The 21,897-nt window shown below is 51.5% G+C and overlaps 1 protein-coding gene across 1 annotated transcript in view; it reads right to left on the minus strand.

The window, feature by feature from the left end:
• Positions 1 to 5,514: 5,514 nt before the first annotated feature.
• The window catches only part of plxna1b (plexin A1b), a 138,040-nt gene continuing 121,657 nt past the window's right edge, over positions 5,515 to 21,897 (minus strand). The window contains exons 4-7 of the mRNA XM_078414236.1: positions 19,206 to 19,346; positions 14,567 to 14,667; positions 8,665 to 8,788; positions 5,515 to 5,653 (exon numbers count right to left, since the gene is read on the minus strand). Of these exons, the coding sequence (XP_078270362.1) occupies positions 8,752 to 8,788; positions 14,567 to 14,667; positions 19,206 to 19,346 (279 nt within the window). The 3' untranslated portion in view covers positions 5,515 to 5,653; positions 8,665 to 8,751. The remainder of the gene's footprint in view (positions 5,654 to 8,664; positions 8,789 to 14,566; positions 14,668 to 19,205; positions 19,347 to 21,897) is intronic.

The raw sequence follows: 21,897 nt of genomic DNA on the forward strand, positions 1-21,897 counted from the left end.
CACCCGGACAAAACCCACGCAGTCACAGGGAGAACGTGTAAACTTTGTGCACACAGCACCCGTAGTCAGGATCGAACCCGGGTCTCTGGCGCTGTAAGGCAGCAACTCTACCGCTGCACCAGTTCCGCCCCTTTAGCCGCTAATTTTTTTAATACTTATGGATAAAAGAGTCCATCAGATTTGAATTAATAATGAACTTGTCATCATTGTCATCAGGGCGACACGGTAGCGCAGTGGTAGAGTTGCTGCTTTACAGCGAATGCAGCGCCGGAAACTCAGGTTCGATCCTGACTACGGGTGCTGCACTGTAAGGAGTTTGTACGTTCTCCCCGTGACCTGCGTGGGTTTTCTCCGAGATCTTCGGTTTCCTCCCACACTCCAAAGACGTACAGGTATGTAGGTTAATTGGCTGGGTAAATGTAAAAATTGTCCCTAGTGGGTGTAGGATAGTGTTAATGTACGGGGATCGCTGAGCGGCGCGGACTTGGTGGGCCGAAAAGGCCTGTTTCCGCGCTGTATATATATGATATGATATGATTTGAAAAGAATTCCACATTTCCCTTAACCGCTTTGAGTAGAAATCTTTCCTAATTCACTCCCCAGAGAGCCTGGTTCGAACTCTAAGACTCCGTCGCTTCTGCCGAACATGACAAACCCCTCAACGGATTGCATCAGCCGACAATAGCCTGAATTGACATCCCAGTGACCTGATTTCTCTCTCTCTTTCTCTCTCTCTCTCTTTATCTATCTCGGTGCTTGCAATCCTGGGCCCTCTCAGTGCAGAGTCACAGTCATACAGTGCGGAAACAGGCCCATCAGCCCAACTTGCCCACACCAGCCAACCAGTCTCATCTACACAAGTCCCACCTGCCTGTGTTTGGCCCGTATCCCTCTAAACATGTCCTATCCATGTAGTTGTTTCTTAAACGCTGTAATAGTACCTGCCTCGACTACCTCCTCCGGCAGCTCTTTCCATACACCAACCAGCCTTTGTGCGAGAAAGTTACCTCGCGAATTATTATTAATTAATTATTATTATTATTATTCCTATTAAATCTTTCCCCCCCTCGCCTTAACCCTATGTCCTCTGTTTCTCGATTCCCCTGCTCTGGGCGTTTACCCTATCTGTTCCTCTCGTGATAGTGTACACCACTGTAAGATCACCCCTCAGCCTCCTGCGCTCCAAGGGATAAACTCCTAGCCTGCCCAACCTCTCCATACAGCTCAGGCCCTCGAGTCCAGGCAACATCCTCGTAAATCTTCCCGGCACCCTTTCCAGCTTGACAACATCTTTCCTGGAACAGGGCGACCAAAACCGTGATAAATCAAAAGAGTTTGTTTAAAAAATATCCCCAACACTCTCACAAACAGGGGCTCGAAACAATACCCCCTCCAGAGCCCCCCCGAACCTCTCATCCATTACATCTGCAAGAATAATTTGCTGCCTTTGGCTCTCTCTGACCCTCGTCCCCAACGCACGAGTCCACGGAAACATCTGGAAGACATCTGCGGCAATGCTTGCAACAATTAGTTTTTTTCCTTCAATTTATTTCTGTGCAAATATTGCACCCCCAACAATACTCAGACCATAACATGCACTTACGCAACTCCCCAGGCACCTCAAAGAAGGATACTCAGACCATAACATGCACTTATGCAACTCCCCAGGCACCTCAAAGAAGTTAGTTTTGTGAACAGCCGCAACTAAAATATAAATTTGAGTTCTTCCAGCAAAAGAAAAATCATAGCTCTGACAAGTCCAGGGATATTTTCCTCTGGGCATGTCACTCTGACTGTGAGTCAGGACTTCCAAACCAACACCCAGCTTCTGACAGCCCAAGAAACCTCCTCCGTAAACATCTCACTGAGGCAACCACCAACTCTCATCTCCGTCCAACTTCTGTAGCATCCAAGAGAGAGAGAGAGAGAGAGAGAGAGAGAGAGAGAGAGAGAGAGAGAGAGAGAGAGAGCGAGAGCGAGAGAGAGAAGTCTATGGAGTCAGCTGGAAGTTTATTTTTATTTATCAACTCAGAAGGGTCAGACATTTCCATTTGTCATACTTGGCCCACCTACTGACAACAGAGTGCTTTAGACTAGACCCCTGAGATACAGTGTGTAAACAGGCCCCTCTGCCCAACGAGTCCGTGCCGACCAGCACTATACTACACACGGGGGACAATTTACAACTTACCGAAGCCAATTAACCTACAAACTTGCATGTCTTTGGAGTGTAGGAGGAAACCGGTGCACCCGGAGAAAACCCACGCGGTCACAGGGAGAACGTGCAAACTCCGTACAGACAGCACCCGTAGTCAGGATTGAACCTGGGTCTCTGGCCCTGTGAGGCAGCAACTCTACTGCTGGTCCAGCACTTCACGTGCTTTAAAATCATACCCACAGTTGTGACCTTGTGATTGTGTTTGGCATTGTACTCACTCCGTGATCTCTATGTGAACAAGGAATTCCATTGTACCCTAGTGTATATGACAATTAACTCATCTAAGGTATTTATTCACAAAATGCTGGAGTAACTCAGCAGGTCAGGCAGGCATCTCGGGAGAGAAGGAATGGGTGACGTTTCGGGTCGAGACCCTTCTTCAGACATTTACTAGTCTAAATCTAATCACACTCTCCTCTGAATGAGAAAGCTACGAAGGTTCCACTGTTGGCATTCCTTTATCCCTTCGTCATCACCTCGTTCCCCAGCCCACAATGAGCCATTCTGGGCTCCACTCTTCCTTGCTCATCTGTTGCTGGCCCTGATTTGTTCTGGCCTTTCCCTCCCCCCCCCCCCCCCCCCCCCCAGTCCCCACCCCATCCCTCTACATTCAGTCTAAAGAAGGGTTACAACGGGGAACATCGCCTGTTTCCTTTCTCCACAGATGCTGCCTGACCTGCTGAGTTACTCCAGCACTTTGTGTCTATCTTCAGTATAAACCCAGCATCTGCAATTCCTTCCTGCACATGTTTCGTTTAGAGATACAGCATGGAAATAGGCCCTCCGGCCTACCAAGTCCTTGCAAGCGATGATCACCCGTTTTGACAAGTTGTACATTGTCCCACTCTCGCACGTTACACAATAGGAGTCTTACAGCGCCAGAGACCCGGCTTCGATCCTGACTACTCCATTTCTGTGTGGAGTTTGCACGTTCTCCCTGTGACCACGTGGGTTTTCTCCAGGTGCCCAGTTTTCCTCCCACACTCCAAAGACGTGCAGGTCTGTAGGCTAATTGGCTTCAGTAAAAATCGGAAAATTGTCCTCAGTGTGTCGAGTAGCGCTAGTGTACAGGGTGATCGCTGGTCTCGGTGGGCCGAAGGGCCTGTTTCCGCACTGTATATCTAAAGTCTAAAGTCTCAGCTGGGTGAGGAGGGAACGTGAAAGACATCCAGGCTGGAGCAAGTGCAGGCGGAAAGAGGGGGGGTCACGGAGAGAGGGGGGGTCACGGAGAGAGAGGGGGGTCACGGAGAGAGGGGGGTCACAGAGAGAGAGGGGGGTCACAGAGAGAGGGGGTCACAGAGAGAGAGAGCGGGTCACGGAGAGAGAGGGGGGTTACAGAGAGGGGGGTCACAGAGAGAGGGGGGTCACAGAGAGAGAGGGGGGGTCACGGAGAGAGGGGGTCACAGAGAGAGAGGGGGGGTCACAGAGAGAGGGGGGGTCACGGAGAGAGGGGGTCACGGAGAGAGAGGGGGGGTCACGGAGAGAGGGGGGTCACGGAGAGAGAGGGGGGGTCACAGAGAGAGAGCGGGTCACGGAGAGAGAGGGGGGTTACAGAGAGAGAGAGAGGGTCACGGAGAGAGAGGGGGGGTTACAAAGAGAGGGGTCACGGAGAGATAGGGGGGTTACAGAGAGGGGGGGTCACAGAGAGAGGGGGGTCACAGAGAGAGAGGGGGGGTCACGGAGAGAGGGGGGGTCACGGAGAGAGGGGGGGTCACAGAGAGAGGGGGGTCACGGAGAGAGAGGGGGGTCACAGAGAGAGAAAAGGGGTCACGGAGAGAGAGAGAGGGGGTCAAGGAGAGAGAAAAGGGGGTCACGGAGAGAGAGAGGGGGTCGGAGAGAGAGGGGGTCACAGAGAGAGGGGGGGGTCACAAAGAGGGGGGTCAAAGAGAGGGGGGTCACGGTGAGATAGGGGGGTCATGGAGAGAGGGGGGTGTCACAGAGAGAGAGGGGGGTCACAGAAAGAGAGGGGGGGTCAGAGAGAGAGAGGGGTGGTCAGAGAGAGAGAGGGGGGTCAGAGAGAGGGGGGTCATGGAGAGAGGGGGGTCACAGAGAGAGGGGGGGTCACAGAGAGAGAGGGGGGGTCATGGAGAGAGGGGGGGTCACGGAGAGAGGGGGGGTCACAGAGAGAGAGGGGGGTCATGGAGAGAGGGGGGGTCACGGAGAGAGGGGGGTCACAGAGAGAGAGGGGGGTCACAGAGAGAGGGGGGTCACGGAGAGAGGGGGGGTCACGGAGAGAGGGGGGTCAGAGAGAGAGAGAGGGGTCAGAGAGAGAGGGGGGGTCACAGAGAGAGGGGGGTCACAAAGGGGGGGGTCAAAGAGAGGGGGGTCACGGTGAGATAGGGGGGTGTCACAGAGAGAGAGGGGGTCACAGAAAGAGAGGGGGGGTCAGAGAGAGAGAGGGGGGGTCAGAGAGAGAGAGGGGGGGTCAGAGAGAGAGAGGGGGGTCAGAGAGAGAGAGGGGGGGTCATGGAGAGAGGGGGGGTCACAGAGAGAGGGGGGGTCACAGAGAGAGAGGGGGGGTCATGGAGAGAGGGGGGGTCACGGAGAGAGGGGGGGGTCACAGAGAGAGAGGGGGGTCATGGAGAGAGGGGGGGGTCACGGAGAGAGGGGGGTCACAGAGAGAGAGGGGAGGTCACAGAGAGAGGGGGGTCACGGAGAGAGGGGGGGTCACGGAGAGAGGGGGGGTCACGGAGAGAGGGGGGGTCACGGAGAGAGGGGGGTCAGAGAGAGAGAGGGGTCAGAGAGAGAGGGGGGGTCACAGAGAGAGGGGGGGGTCACGGAGAGAGGGGGGGTCACGGAGAGAGGGGGGGTCACGGAGAGAGAGGGGGGTCACAGAGAGAGAGGGGGGGTCAGAGAGAGAGAGGGGGGTCAGAGAGAGAGAGGGGGGGTCATGGAGAGAGGGGGGTCACAGAGAGAGGGGGGGTCACGGAGAGAGGGGGGGTCACAGAGAGAGGGGGGGTCATGGAGAGTGGGGGGTCACAGAGAGAGAGAGAGGGCTCACAGAGAGAGAGGGGGGGGGTCACAGAGAGAGGGGGGTCACAGGGAGAGAGGGGGGTCATGGAGAGAGGGGGGTCACAGAGAGAGAGGGGGGGACGGAGAGAGAGGGGGGGTCACAGAGAGAGAGGGGGGTCACAGAGAGAGGGGGGGTCACAGAGAGAGAGGGGGGTCACAGAGACAGAGGGGGGGTCACAGAGAGAGAGGGGGGGGTCACAGAGAGAGAGTGGGGTGACAGAGATACCTGGGGTCACAGGTTGGTGGCACAGGTGAACGGTATAACTTACCATGGCCTCTGGTGATGGGGATGATGTCCTTGGCAGACGGGGATCGGCAGTAGATCCGACCGTCCATAATCCGACCCTCCGTCTCCGTGAAGTCTTCAAAGGAACAGTTGACACCGGTGGAAAGGTCGGGAACGTTGCGGGTTTGTAGAATTAACTGCGGAGAGAGAGGGGGAAGGGAGAAGGGACATGGGGGGAGAGAGGGAGGGGAGAGAGAGAGAGAGAGAGAGAGAGACAGGAGAGAAAGAAGATAGAGTGAGAAGGGCGGATGTAAGCGATGGAGGGAGGGAAGGAAAGGAAGGAGAGAGGGAGAGGTGGAGGGAGAGGGAGCGGCAGAGGGGAGAGGGAGAGGGGAGAGTGAGAGGCGGAGGGCGGAGGGGAGAGGCAGAGGGGGGAGGGAGAGGCGGAGGGGAGAGGGAGAGGGGAGAGTGAGAGGCGGAGGGCGGAGGGGAGAGGCAGAGGGGGGAGGGAGAGGTGGAGGGGAGAGGGAGAGGCGGAGGGGAGAGGTAGAGAGAGAGAAAGGAGAGGGAAGGTGGGAGGGGAGAGGGAGTGGCAGGGAGGATCATAGGGAGGGGGCAATTAGAGATTGGGAAATATTGCGGAGCGGGCGAAAGAGGATAGAGAGAAAGGACATGAATGAAAGGAAGAGGAAGGGAGAAACGGAGGGGCGAGAGGAGAAAATGGGAGGGGAAGCAGCAAGGTGTAGGAGGGGGAGAGAACATTTAAAAATTAGAACAGTTGAAAGTCTCCCCACTGATGCACTGATGCTTGCCCCGACACTAAGTCACAGTCACTGCCTCACCGATCAGCCTGCATTAACCCCTTCCCCTCTCCTCCAGCGCTGAGCATGGAGTGATCTAGCAGGAGACAGACACTCTACACCGTCCCCTCCACCTACTCCCTCCGCCAAGGTGGGGCAAAGCGCAGGGCGGCACGGTGGCACAGCGGCAGAGTTGCTGCATCACAGCGCCAGGGGCCCCGAGATCCATCCCCGACTACGGGTGCTGCCTGTAAGGAGTTTGTACCTTCTCCCTGTGACCATGTGGGTTTCCTCCGGGTGGCCCTAGTTCTCTCCCACACTTTAAAGATGTGCAGGGCGACCAGCGATCACCCCGTACCACTAGCACTATCCTACACACTAGGGACAATTTACAATTTTACTGAAGCCAATTAACCTACAAACCATCATGTCTTTGGTGTGTGGGAGGAAACCTGGAGCACCTGGTGAAAACCCATGTGGTCCCAGCGAGAACGTGCAAACTCCACACAGACAGCACCTGATGTCAGGATCAAACCCAGATCTCTGGCACTGTGAGGCAGCGGCTCTACCCGCTGCACCACCCAACTGATTGTTGATGATTTGATTTATTATTGATTATAATATACTTATTTGTGTGTTATTGTGTTAACAAGCCAAAAAACTGCAGCACATAAAATGTAATTAAGTGCTGGAGTAACTCAGCGGGTCAGGCAGCATCTCTGGAGATTGTGGGAAGATGAACGTTTCGGGTCGGGACCCATCTGCAGACTGACTGGAGGGGGGGGAAGAAAAGTAGAAGCGAGGTGGTGGGGCAGGACAAAGCCTGGCAGGTCACAGGTGTACACAGACGAGGGGAGTTATGGATTGGCAGATGGTTGGACAAAGGAGAAGGGAGGGGGGAGGAGGAAAGGGGGAGAGGGGGGGAGAGAGGGGGGGAGTGGGGAGAGGGGGGGGAGAGGAGGATAGAGGGGGAGGGAGAGGGGAGGGAGAGGGGGAGGAGAAGGGGAGAGAGGGGAAGAGGGGGGAGGGGGGCAACCACAGGCGCACGCACTCACTCACACACACACACTCACACACACTCACTCACTCACACGCACACACACTCGCACACACACACGCACACACACAGTGAGACCAGTACGAGAGGGAGGTGGGAAAGGTTTTTGTGTTTGGCCGAGCCTGCAGCGGGATTGTATCAGAGTTATTGCCTCTCACCTTCCCCTCTTCTCCCTCACCCACCACTTCCAAACCAAAGGAGCAACACATAACAAGCTGGTTGCAAGAGCCCAGGCCCAGCCAATGATGTTCCATATTTGCGGTGGATTCCTGTCAGTGCTCTGATAATCATATAAATATTCCACACTAACTTTGGACCTCAGCCAGAATCCTCTGGTTTCAGTGGAAACATTAGCTCACACTCTCAAACATGCATACATCCGTCCACCCTCGGATATACTCATTCATTCCCTTCCTTGCATCAGGGAAAGAACACAGGGCAGCGAGGTGGCGCAGCGGTAGAGTTGCTGCCTGACAGCGCCAGAGACCCGGGTTCGATCCTTACTACGGGTGCTGTCTGTACGGATTTTGTACGTTCTCTCCATGGGTTTTCTCCGGGATCTCCGGTTTCCTCCTGCACTCCAAAGGCGTACAGGTTTGTAGGTTAATTGGCTTGGTATAATTGGAAATTGTCCTAGTATGTGCATCTGGTGGGCCGAAGGGCCTATTTCCATGCTGTATCTCTAAACTAAACTCAAACTCTACTGGACAGTTTATAAGAAAAAATAATTTTGCTGTGTTAACAATTAAGATATCTATACACTAAAACTCTTGTTTGTTTGTTCCTGAACAACAGTCAAAATGGTCCACGATAGCCTGAAATTTTAGGCCCACCTTACTCACCGTGATCCCTTTGGCGCTAATGGAAGAAGTTTCATTGAAATCGAGATTATATTTTTTAAGTTATTCACATTTTAAAGTTTAAATCTATCTCCGAGGGAAGGAGGGGGGAGGGAGGGAGGGGGGTGGAGGGTGGAGGGGGAGAGGGAGAGAAGGGGGGAGGAGGGAGGATAAGTGGGGTTGAGGGGGATGGAGTGGGGGGAGGGCAAGGGGGGAGGGGGAGGGGTAGGGATGGGGGGAGAGGGTAGGGGGAGAGGAGAGGGTGCTGCACCAATGCAGTAGAGGTTTGGGCCCAACGGGTCCACTTGGTCTAGTGTGACAATAAAAGTACTATTGACTGCAGGAGGAGTCTGAATAAGGGTCTCGACCCGAAACGTCACCCATTCTTTCTCTCCAGAGATGTTGCCTGTCCCGCTGAGTTACTCCAGCTTTTTGTGTCTCAGCACTATTGATTGTTGACTATCGAGATCATCGCACATTCTCGCTCGCACAGACAAGCCAGTGAGACTCACCAGGACCTCGGAGGTGGTGACGGAGATATTGCTAGGTTGCACGCTGAGGTGCACGCACTGCGCGGGTTCGACGCAAAGCGCAGGTATTCATTCGCACGGTTGCATTTGTCCCTTGCGGGAGCATCTGAGGGGACACAAGAGTCAAAGTTCACCAGCCGGCCCCGACAACCAACGCACTACGAACTCTGAACTACGAACTGTCACGGTTGCACTAGGTGACCTTGGACATCGGCCTTTTTTTTAAATTGGGTTTATTCAGAATTAATGAATAATATTTGATTTATTCTTTTTTTTTTTGTTTCTTATATTATCTATTGAGCACTGTGTTTACAGTCCTGCCACACTTCTGCAAGTAAGAATTTCATTTAGAGTTTAGAGATACAGCATGGAAACAGGCCCTTCGGCCCACTGGGTCCACGCCGACCATCGATGGCTGGTTCACCCAGGTTCTATGTTATCTCACTTTTGCATCCACTCCCTACACACGAGGGGCAATTTACAGAGGCCAATTAGCCTACAAACCCGCACGTCTTTGGGATGTGGGAGGAAACCGGAGCACCCGGAGGAAACTCACGCGGTCACAGGGAGAACGTGCAAACTCCGCACAGTCAGGATCAGACCTGGGTCTCTGGGGCTGTGAGGCAGCAACTCGACGCAGCACATTGTTCCGCTTTCGATACATATGACAATGAAACAATCTTGGCTCTTAACAAAAAACATAGTTCAGTACAGCACAAGAATGGGACTTTCCTTCCTCGTTCCAAAGACGTGTGGGTCTGAAGGTTAATTTGGTCTCTGTAAATTGCCCCTCGTGCGGAGTTTAGGTGTACAATCTGGGGAGGAGTTTCCGAGATTGTGGGGGAATTTAAAAAAAACGAGCCTATATCCTCTGGTTCTTGATTCCCTACCCTAAATGACTGTGCATTCACCCCATCTATTCCCCTCATGAGAATGGTCCTGACCCATCATCTACATCATTGGGACGATCTTTAATCAGACTTTACCTGCACTAAACTTTATTCCCTTAATCCTGTATCTGTACATTGTAGATGGCTCGATTGTAATGATGTATAGTTCTTTTCGTTGTCTGGTTAGCATGCAACAAAAAGCTTTTCATAAGTTGCAGGAGCAGAACAAGCCATTCGGCTCATCAAGTCGACTCTGCCATTCAATCACGGCTGAACTATCTTCCCGTCTCAACCCCATTCTCCTGCCTTCTCCCTATAACCCAACACCCGTACTAATCAAGAATTTATCAACGTTGGTATATACCTCGGTACACGCGACAATAAACTAAACTAAAAATAACTCATCAAGAACCTATCCATCGCCTCTTTAAAAGTCCAATGACTGGCTTGTAATCTTCTTTGAGGATGTTACAGTATGATGACCATCTAAAGACGTCCCAGCCCCTCATTCCAATCCATCACCTTTCAGATTGTGAATCTTGTCAGACTGTTGGCACATCAACCCAAACAATCCTGGCCTGGTCTCTTGGCAATAATTCATTTAAACTTGGGAATCAATAAATAGAAACATTTCCTCAGACCACACAAGAAGAGACGGGAGAATGCAAAGGCCAAGCAATAAACTCAATGTCACTCTGTTGCTAAGGTCAAAGTTCAGACGCTTCTCTTGTTACTAGGAAGGAGATTGAAGACTGCAAATGCAGAGCGGGCCTTAAGGAGCCATTTTTTTTTTTTTTTTCAGGTGGATGGAAAAGGATTTTTTTTCTCAATCCAGAGGTTGGAAAATAAACTAGGCACGCAAACAAAAGGATGTCAGTTTTAGGGCGCCACATGGCAAAGTGGTAAAGTTGCAGCTTTACGGGATATCCAGGTTCGATCCCGACTTCGGGTGCTGTCTGTGCGGAGTTTGCCCGTTCTCCCTGTGACCGTGTGCGTTTTCTCCGGATGCTCCGGTTTCCTCCCACACTCCAAAGACACATACAGGTTTGTAAGTTCATTGGCTTTGGTAATATTGTAAATCGTCCCTGGTGTGTAGGATAGTGCTAGTGTACGGGGTGATTGCTGGTTGGCATGGACACGGTGGGCCGAAAGGCCTGTTTCCACGCTGTATCTCTAAACTAATCTAAACTAAACATAGATGAAAAATGATTTTTTTTCTATCCAGAGGCTGGAAAATAAATAGAAGTGCAAACATAAAGATGCCAGTTTTAGTTTTAGAGATACAGCATGGAAACAGGCCCTACGGCATACCAAATCCACGCCGACCATCGATCACCCACTCACACTAGTTCTAAGTTATCCCACTTTCTCATCCACCAGGGGACAATTTACACAGGCCAAATTAACCCACAAACCCACACTTCTTCGTGATATGGGAGGAAACGAGAGGACCCTGAGGAAACCCATGCAGTCACAGTGAGAACGTACAAACTCCCGAGCTCAGGATCGAACCCGGGTCTCCGGTGCTGGGAGGCCGCAACTCTACCTGTTGCACCACTGTGCCGCCCCAGGTCAGAGTTGTTTCACAGGGGTTGTTCAAGTCATGCACCAACAGGCCATTCAGCCCATCTGGTGTCCATGCTATGTACAAGCCTCCTCATTGTCTCTTTCCTCTGCCCTCTCTTCATCATCCTGTCCCTCTCTCTATTCCTTCCTCCTACATTTTTCTTCAAACGCACGCCTTTCAGTGCCATCATTCCCTGTCGGAATGCCCAATCTCCTAAATACCCTGTCAAATGTGTTGATGGTTATTTCACGTTGGTGGAGAGGGGTCCAGTTTTGTAAACCATTTTGAAAGCTCGAAAGCACAAACCACCAGATTCAGGAACAAAATTCCTTTAAATTTTTCCCTTCTCATCTTAAAGCTATGCCCTCCAGTCTTTTACATTTCCACCAAGGGGGAAAGGTTCTGACTGTCAAACCTATCTCTTCTAATTTTATATACTTCTATCAGGCCCCCCCCTGAACCTCCAATGCTCAGGAGAAAACAACCCAAGTCGCTTCAACATCCACAAAAGGTCACAGAGTGCTGGAGTATCTCAGTGGGTCAAGCATCATCTCTGGAGAACATGGATAGGTGATGGTTTAAATCAAAGGTAGACACAAAATGCTGGGGTAACTCAGCAGGACAGGCAGCATTCTCTGGAGAGAAGGAATGGGTGACGTTTCAGGTCGAGTCTGAAGAAGGGTCTCGACCCGGAACATCACCCATTCCTTCTCTCCAGAGATGCTGCCAGGCCCGTTGAGTTACTCCCCATTTTATGTCTACCTTCGATTTAAACCAGCATCTGCAGTTCTTTCCTACACGTGGATAGGTGATGTTTCAGTTTGGGGCTATTCTTCAGATTGATTCCACCTCAAACCTGGTTATTCTAACAACATTTCAAAGACAATTGGATAGGTAGTTGGATGGGACAGGTCTAGAGGGACATGGGCCAAGCGCGCGCGGGCAGGTGGGACTAGTGTAGATGGGACATCTTGGTCGGCATGGGCAAGTTGGGTCAAAGGGCTTGTTTCCGTGCTGTATGACTGTATGTCCTAATGTCCTCTTATCCAGGCAACATTTTGATGAACATTTTCCGCACTCTCTCCAAAGCTTCCACTTACTTTCTTGTAAAGGGGTGACCAGAAATGCAAGTAGATCTTAGGAACCATAACCTTTGGGCCCTATATCAGAGGGAGAATGTGTTGGCGTTGGAGAGGGTTCAGAGGAGGCTTACGAGAATGATCCCGGGAATGATCGGGTTAACCTATGATGAGCAGTTGACCGCACTGGGCCTGTACTCGCTGGAGTTTTGAAGGGTGAGGGGGGGACCTCATTGAAACTGAATAGTGAAAGCCCTGGATAGAGTGGATGTGGAGAGAATGTTTCCACTAGTGGGAGAATCTAGGACCAGAGGCCATAGCCTCAGAATAAAAGGACGCACCTTTAAAAAGATGATAAGGGGGAATTGATTTTGTCAGAGGGTGGTGATTCTGTGCAATTCATTGCCACAGACAGCTGTGGAGGCCAAGTCAATGGATGTTTTTAAGGTGCAGATTGACAGGTTCATGATCAATACGTGTACCAGGGGTTATGGGGAGAAGGCAGGAGAATGGGGTTGAGGGGGAGGGAAAGAGAGATCAGCCATGACTGAATGGCGGAGTAGACTTGATGGGCCAAATGGCCTAAATCTGCTCCTATGACTTATGAACCTTATGGACTGACACATTGGCTTCATTCTTTCGTATTCCCCACTTGCCCTCACCAACTCTGTGTTAACTCTTGGCGATCTCCTGCCCCTGAAGATTCAATGGCTTTGGCGAGTGCTGTAAATCACGTTCGTGTGTCTATTCATTCTGCTGTGAATAATTCATAGACATCTCCTGTCTAAGCAGATATAATCCTCTTTAAAACCAAGGCACATGATATTAAGGCATGTCAAGCTCTGTCGAGCGATCGGAAAAAAGCAATGTCACCTTGTTTAAACAGAGAAACAGTTGCAACTAAATAATTAATGTCCCAATTTCAATAATCACAGCTTGCGATGGAGATCGTGCTGCCGTGAGACTGGGGTGGTCAAGCAGAACTGGGGCCCTCACCTACATGAACTCGCAAGCCGATTGCAAAGGAGAACATGAACAGGAGTCTGAAGAAGGGTCTCGATCCGAAATGTCACCCATTCCTTCTCTCCCGAGATGCTGCCTGACCTGCTGAGTTACTCCAGCATTTTGTGAATAAAAACCTTCGATTTGTACCAGCATCTGCAGTTATCTTCTTATACTACATGAACGGGAGGGTTTTCTTCAACTTTATCACAAATGTGGATTAGACGATAGGAGGAAATTGGCAAAGACTGCCAATTCCAATGCCAGGCAAGGCAGAGACGGCAGGCTGCCATCCACGCCGATCAACCAGACTGCTGTAAAGGACTACGCTCGAGGAAACGTGCATCTATCCTCCACTTACTGCTTGTGTATTTTTAGTTTAGTTTAGAGATACAGCATGGAAACAGGCCCTTCGGCCCACCAAGTCCACGCCGACCATTGATCACCCGTTCACACTAGTTCTGTGTTATCCCACTTTCTCGTCCGCTCCTAAACAGACTTGCCCCCCCCATATCAAAAATCTTCTAACCCACCACTCTATCTCCAGGTCCCTCAGGTCGGCTGATTTGGGGCTACTGACTATCCCGCGGTCTAGGCTTAAGCTCAGGGGTGACCGCGCTTTTGCGGTTGCAGCTTCAAGACTGTGGAACAGCATCCCTCTCCCCATCAGAACTGCCCCCCTCCATCGACTCCTTTAAGTCCAGGCTCAAAACCTATTTCTACTCCCTAGCGTTTGAGGCCCTCTGAGGGGGCGCTGTGAACTGTTTATGTATGTGCTGTTATGTTTGTATGCCATTGTATGTTCGTTTCTTAGTACCTGAACTGATGTACAGCACTTTGGTCAACGTGGGTTGTTTTTAAATGTGCTACACAAATAAAATTGACTTGACTTGACTTGACTACGTACTGGGGGCTGTTTACAGAGGGCCAATTAACCTGCATACCCACACGTCTTTGGGATGTGGCGCGGAAACCAGAGCACCCGGAGGAAACCCACGCGGTCACAGGGCGGGGAGGGGGTGGGAAGGATAAACCGGGAGGGGGGGGGGGAGGAGGATAGTGGGAGAGGGTGGGGGGGAGTGGGGATGGAGGGAGGAGGAAGGCAAGGGGGGAGGAAGGCAAGGGGGGAGGGAGGGTGCAGGAGGGGCAAGGGAGGAAGGGAAGGGGAGGTAGAGATGGAGGGGGAGGGTTGGAGGGGGAGGGAGGGATGGAGGGGGGAGGAAGGGATGGAGGGGGGATGGAGGAGGAGGATGGGGTGGTGGGAGAGATTGAGGGGTGTTGGAAAAGGGAGGTGGGAGGGCTGGAGGGAGAGGAGTGGGGGGGGGGACAAGGAGCTGAGTACTCACACATTATGCAGCACACACCAGCCACAGTGGGGGTCCCGGGAGCCCAGGCAGCTCCCACAGCTCTGGTACTGGTCACAGCTCTCCACCGGCACTTGGCTGACCTGCAGGGGGCGAGAGACACCGGCCAGCGTTAGCCCAGCCTCCCCCACCTCAGCAAGCCCCTTTGGCCCCTCCCTGCCAACCATCCCCCCCCCCCCCCCCATCCCCCTCCATCCATCCTCCCTCCCGGTCCCTCCCAACCCCTCCATCTAACCCCCCCACATCCCCCTCCATCTCCGTCACCTCTCCCACGCACGCACCACCCTCCACACCCCCCCACCCTAAGTCTACCGTGTATTTGCAACCAAGCGTGGCCTGCAAACCAATTTCCAACTCAGAATTTTCTTTACAAGATGATTCCTTGACGCATTTAACTGCGCTTGTTGATCAATACGATTGAAAATAGGTTTTAGCACAAAAACAATCCGAGTCATAATGTCAATACGTCAAGCTAAAGAGCAGAAAATATCTGCAAAATACTACATCGAGGACACTGGTGACTGGCACTCAATAGTAAATTTAAACAAAATTTACTCAGAAACTGTTAAAACGAGTCAATTTATTTACGAGGCTACTCCAGAAATATTGAGCTTAATTCTCAGGGCTCGGGGATAACACAATTATGAGGAATTCACCGATGTGATTAGTGCAGTGATTTATAAAGCTGGGAAGTGAATCAGGCATCTGCAGTTGTGCGGCACGGTGGCGCAGCAGTAGAGTTGCTGCTCACAGGGCCAGAGACCAGAGTTCAATCCTGACTACGGGTGCTGTCTGTTTGGAGTTTGCATGTTCTCCCGGTGACCGCGTGGGTAAAAGAGTTTAAATGTCCCCAGTGTACAGGAGAGTGCCAGTGTATGGGGTGATCGCCGGTCGGCATGGACTCAGTGGGCCGAAGGGCCTGTTTCCGCGCTGTAGCTCTAAATTAAAAGAATCACATGTTTGTGGGGTGAATTTAAAATCCCTACGACGGTCACGGAGGTTTGCCTGACTTCAGCCCAATGAATCCACACACATCAGCTCAAGTCACACACTGATTCACTGTGACTTCAGGGACCCGCACTGTAGCACAGCAGGTAGAGCCACTGTCTCACAGCACTGGAGACCCAGGCTCGATCCTGATAACAGTATAACAGGTATAACAGAGCTTTATTTGTCGTTCGGTACCGAAGTAAACTACATAGCAGTCATAGAAAAAAAAAAAGAACACAAGACACACGACCCCAACACAAACGTCCATCACAGTGACTCCAAACACCCCCTCACTGTGATGGAGGCAACAAAACTTCCCCTCTCTTCCCCACGCCCACGGACAGACAGCTCGTCCCCGACCGACCCGCACAGTCCCCGCACCGGGCGCTGAAACGTCTCGCGGCCGAACCGGGCGATGAAAGGCCCGCGACCAAGCCTTGCGCAGCTAAGTCCCGCAGCCGAGCCGCACCAGCGGTGAAAAGTCCCGCAGCCGAGCCGCACCGGGTGGTGTTAAGTCCCGCAGCCGAGTTGCACCGGGCGGTGTTAAGCCCTGCAGCCGAGCTGCACCGGGTGATGTAAGTCCAGCGGCCAAGCCGCACCGGGATGTAAAGTCCAGCGGCCAAGCCGCACCGGGATGTAAAGTCCAGCGGCCGAGCCGCACCGGGATGTAAAGTCCAGCGGCCGAGCCGCACCGGGGGATGTTAGGCCCCGCAGCCGAGCCGCACCCCGTGCCGTGAGGAAGAGAAAAGTTCCCCACACCCACCCACCCACACCCACCCCCCACCCACCTCCCACACACCACCACCCCCTCCCACACATACACAACCAAAAAAATATATATAAAAATCATCCCAACACCGACACTCAACAAAAAAAAGACGGACAGACTGCTAGTCAGCCGCTGCTGTTAGGCGCCGCCACGTGAACTGTCTGTCTGTCTGTGTGGAGTTTGCACATTCTCCCTGTGACCATGTGGATTTCCTCTGGGTGCTCCGGTTTCCTCCCACATCCCAAAGACGTGCAGATTTGTAGGTTAACAGGCTTCTGTAAATTTGCCCACTTTTTCTGCTCCTGTCGTATGTCTTTTGGAGCTGCAGCTCCGTTGAGGCGAGCCAGGAGAACGTGTCATCGTCCAGGTCAATCAGACCTAAGGCGCGGCACGGTGGCGCAGCGGTAGAGTTGCTGCCTTACAGCGAATGCAGCGCCGGAGACTCAGGTTCGATCCTGACTACGGGCGCCGTCTGTACGGACTTTGTACGTTCTCCCCGTGACCTGCGTGGGTTTTCTCTGAGATCTTCGGTTTCCTCCCACACTCCAAAGACGTACAGGTATGTAGGTTAATTGGCTGGGCAAATGTAAAATTTGTCCCTAGTGTGTGTAGGATAGTGTTAATGTGCGGGGATCGCTGGGCGGCGCGGACCCGGTGGGCCGAAGGGCCTGTTTCCGCGCTGTATCTCTAAATCTAAAAAATCTAAAAACCTCGTTCACCATTCGGTGGGCGGTATTTGGGGACAACTGGTGACCATGTGCTCCACTGTCTGTGTTGGGTCCCCACACTCGCAGAAGGCACTGTCGACGAGACCCCACCTCTTCATCGCTACTGACAAAGACAACCTCTCACACGGCCTCCCCCACGAGGAGCTTACAGGCTCGTAAGCCCTTAAAGCGAAACTAATGTCTTTGCCACGTCTGCAGACCACAGACCGCCGTGCCTCCCCAGGCCAGGCGGCACCGTCAAACGCCGCCAACCGTCAAGGTTAAGCGCTACTGCAGCTCAACGTTGAAGGCCGTACCACCGCCAAGCTCAACGTCATCGAACAGATTGCCGTCAATTTGCCCACTACTGTGCAGGGAGTGGATGAGAAGGTGGGATAACATAAAACTAGTGTGAACGGGTCATCGATGGTTGGCGTCTACTCAAATGGCCGAGAGGCCTGTTTCCACGCTGCGTCTCTAAATTATACTAAACTGTACCTCGCGTGTAGGAAGGAACTGCAGATGCTGGTTTACACTAAAGACAAACATAAATGCTGGAGTAACTGAGCAGGACAGGCAGTATCTCTGGAGAAAAGGAATAGGTGACGTTTCGGGTCGAGACCCTTCTTCAGACCAACCTCGCCATACTTGTACAAACTCCCCCTGTGTTGAGATGTGTTTAGGTTTTAATGCTTGTGTTGTGCCTCCAAACTTTATTTATAATAAGTTTAATATTTATAATATTTATATAATTTGTAATATTATTTATGGATATTTTTTATGGCAGAGATTGATAGATTCTTGATTAGTGCGGGTGTCAGGGGTTATGGGGAGAAGGTAGGAGAATGGGGTTGAGAGGAAATGATAGATCAGCCTTGAGTGAATGGTGTAGACTTGATGGTATGAATGGCCTAATTCTGCTCCGAAAAACATTAGAACTTAGCTCACCCTGTGTACCAAAAGCAGCTTTATTTATGCCATTTAGCTGACGATTTTAGTTTAGCGTTTCGTTTAGAGATAACACAAGGAAACTGACGGGGAGAGAGCGAATGAATTTCAAAAGTTCAAAATCCCCAATGAGTTAGGTTGGAAGATCAGGGGGGAGGATGGCTCAATAGTTTGATATCAGCAGCTGCTGTGTCTGGTGGCAGGTGTTTAAGTGTTTGTATCTTCTTCCCAACAGGAGAGGGCGAAGAGGGAATGACCGGGGTGACAAAGGTCCTTGATGATGTCGGCTGCTTTCCCGAGGCAGCGTGAAGTGTAGATGGAGCTCATGGCGAGGGAGAGGCTCTATATTTGGTCACGCTGCTACAGGAAGGAAGTTGTTAGGCTGGAAAGAGTGTAGAGAAGATTTACCAGGACGTTGCCAGGACTCGAGGACCTGAGCAATTGGGAGAGGTTGGGCAGGCCTAGGACTCTATTCCTTGGAGCGCAGGAGGCTGAGGGGTGATTTTATAGTGGTGTATAAAACCATGAGGGGAATAGATAGGATCAATGCACGGAGCCTTTTACCAGGGGTAGGAAAATCAATAACTGAAGGACACAGGTTTAAGGTGAGGCGAGAAAGATTTAATAGGAACCTGAGGGGCAACTTTTTGACTCAGAGGCTGGTGGTGTAGTGAACGAGCTACCAGAATCTCCAATGCCTAAGGTCTAAAGGAGGTAGTTGAGGTAGATAACATTCCAACATTTAAAAGACAATGACACAAGGTTGTGGATAGGTGAGGTTTAGAGGGATGTGGGCCAAATGCAGGCAGCTGGTACTTGCTTGCTTGGGGCATCTTTAGTCGGCGTGGATGAGTTGGGCCAAAGGGCCTGTTTCCGTGCCGTGTGACTCTATGACCAACTGACCAGTGGAGACCAACTCTACTCCATGGACACTGAACATCAGAAGGTCATTGACAGAAGTTGCCGCAAGTAGCTTTGGGCTTCGGTGTGTCGTGGTCACCGTTCTGAGATGGTGCAGGCACCGTGCTCGCTTGCCTCTCGCCTCTGCCTCACCCTCCCTCCCTCCCCCCCCCCCCCCCCCCCCATTCCAACCCTACATTATCCCGTTGGGATTCGCCGGAACGCCAGCACAGGGGGCATCCCCGTGCCTCCGGACCAGGAGCCCAGGTATCCCGGCCATCCTGCGGCCGCTGCTCCCTCCACTCACCCTCTTCTCCGTCATGGCGTAGATGTACTGGTATTCTGGGCTGAAGACCAGGTCACGGAAAATGGGGTTTCCCTCGGCGATGGTCACGTTCTCGTACAGCAGTGGACCTCCGTCCCCAGATTCCACCGAGTCAACCAAAACCTGCAGAGAAAGCACAGGGAATCACCCGTCAGTGCCACTGGAGTGTGGAATCATAAGTTCATAAACGTTCTCAGAGCAGAATTAGGCCATTCGGCCCATCAAGTCTACTCCGCCATTCAATCATGGCTGATCTATCTTTCCCTCCCAACCCCATTTTCCTCCCTTCTTCCCGTAACCCCTGACACCCGCACTAACCAAGAACCTGTCAATCTCCGCTTCACAAATCCCAATGACTTGGCCTCCACAGCCGTCTGCGGCAATGAATTCCACAGATTCACCGCCCTCTGCCTAAAGAAATTCCTCCTCATCTCCTTTCTAAAGGTACGTCCTTTTATTCTGAGGCAGTGACCTCTACTCCTAGACACCCCCCGCTAGTGGAAACATCCTCTCCACATCCACTCTATCCAGGCTATTCACTATTCGGTAAGTTTTTATGAGTCGCCCCTCATTCTTCGAAACTCCAGCGAGTACAGGCCCAGTGCCGTCAAACGCTCATCATATGTTAACCCAGTCATTCCTGGGATCATTCTCGTAAACCTCCTCTGGACCCTCTCCAACGCCAGCACATCCTTCATCAGACATGGGGCCCAAAACTGCTCACAATACTCCAAATGTGCTCTGACCAGTGCCATATAAAGCCTCAGCATTACATCCGACACAAAACATTAGACTTCAGAGATACATGGTCATCTGCAGATTTCGATTTAGGTTTATTATCGTCATGTGTGCCATGGTACAGTGAAAAGCTTATGTATTATTTGCTATCAAAACAGATCAGATAATAGCACACATAAATACAATCACGTCAACCTCAAATGCAATCGGTAGAGCAAAGGGAAAAATACAGAGTGCAGAGAATAGTTCACTGCATTGTAGCGCATCAGTTCCAGAGACCATCATCCACCTATCTTATGTGGATATGGGGAGAGGGCAGGGGAATGGGGCCAGAGGGAAAGATAGATCAACCATGATTGAATGGTGGAGTACTCAATGGATTGAATGGCCAAATTCTGCTCCAATAACTTATGAACCTCGACCTGACCCGACTCTTCAGTCTTTAGACTGCAGAGTTAGAGTTATCGTGACATTCACCCAAACACCTCTCGTGTGACCAGGTCTCTTTAGACCTTAGAGATAGTGTGTGGAAACAGACCTTTCACCCCACCAAGTTCATGCCGACTAACGATCACCCCTTACTCTAGCACTGTCCTAAACACTAGGGACATATTATAATTTTACCAAAGCCAATCAACCTACAAATCTGGAGTGTGGGAGGAAACCGGAACACCTGGAGTAAATCCACGTGGTCACATGGAAAACATGCAAACTCCGTACAGACAGACCCATAGTCAGGATCAAACCCGGGGCTCTGGCGCTGTGAGGAAGCATTTCTACCGCTGCACCACTGTGCCACCTAATCGCCAGGCAGCATCCCTGGAGAACGTAGATAGGTGATGTTTTTGTCGGGACAACTACAAGTCCTGAAACGTCACCTATCCAAAAAAGACACTTACCTGAAAAGTCACTTATCCACGTTCTCCAGACATGCTGCCTGGCCTGCAGAGTTACTCCAGCACTCTGTCTTTTTTGATTAACCAGCATCTGCAGTTTCTTGTGTATGCAGATTTAGGTTTAGGTTTATCATTGTCACGTGTGCCGAGGTACAGTGGAAAACTTTGTTTTGCGTACTACCCAATCAAATCAGATAATACCATACATCAATACAATCGTCAAACTTAAGTACAATAGGTAGAGCAAAGGGGAAGATGCAGAGTGCAGAATATAGTTCTCAGCATTGTAGCGCACCAGTCCCACAGATAAAATCCAATGTCCGCAAAAGGGGAGGAGGTGAATCAGACAGTACCTTAGCTTATGGAAGGACCGTTCAGAAGCCTGATAACAGAGGGGAAGAGGCTGTTCCTGAGTCTGGTGTTGCACGTTTTCAACCTTCTGCCGGACAGGAGCAGGGAGGAGGAGGAATGATGGCGTAGTTATTATATACAAAGCCACTCTGTATTTGAGTATTACTCCCTTTATCTTCCAGAGACCACAGGTCCAGACATCTCTCACCAACCTCCGCAGATGTGCTGCAGAAAGCATTTTATCAGGAAGCATCACAGCATGGTTTGGGAACAGCTCCATCCAAGGCCGCAAGAAATTGCAGACAGTTGTGGACGCAGCCCAGACCATCGCACAAACCAACCTCCCTTCCATCAACTCCATCTATACTTCACGCTGCCTCGGCAAGGCCAGCAGCACAATCAAGGGCCAGTCTCACTCCGGTCCCTCCCTCTCCTCTTCTCTCCCATCGGGCAAGAGGTACAGAAGTGTGAAAACACACACCTCCAGATTCAGGGACAGTTTCTTCCCACCTGTTATCAGGCAACTGAACCGTCCTCTCACCAACTAGAGAGCACGCTGATCTCCCATCTACCTCATTGGAGGCCCTCAGACTATCTTCAATCGGACTTTACCTTGCACCAAACGTTATTCCCTTTATCCTGCATCTGCGTACTGTGGACGGCTCAGTTGTAATGATACAGGTATTTCA

Source organism: Rhinoraja longicauda, chromosome 17 (genome assembly GCF_053455715.1).
Source record: "Rhinoraja longicauda isolate Sanriku21f chromosome 17, sRhiLon1.1, whole genome shotgun sequence".
NCBI classification, from domain to species: Eukaryota; Metazoa; Chordata; class Chondrichthyes; order Rajiformes; family Arhynchobatidae; genus Rhinoraja; species Rhinoraja longicauda.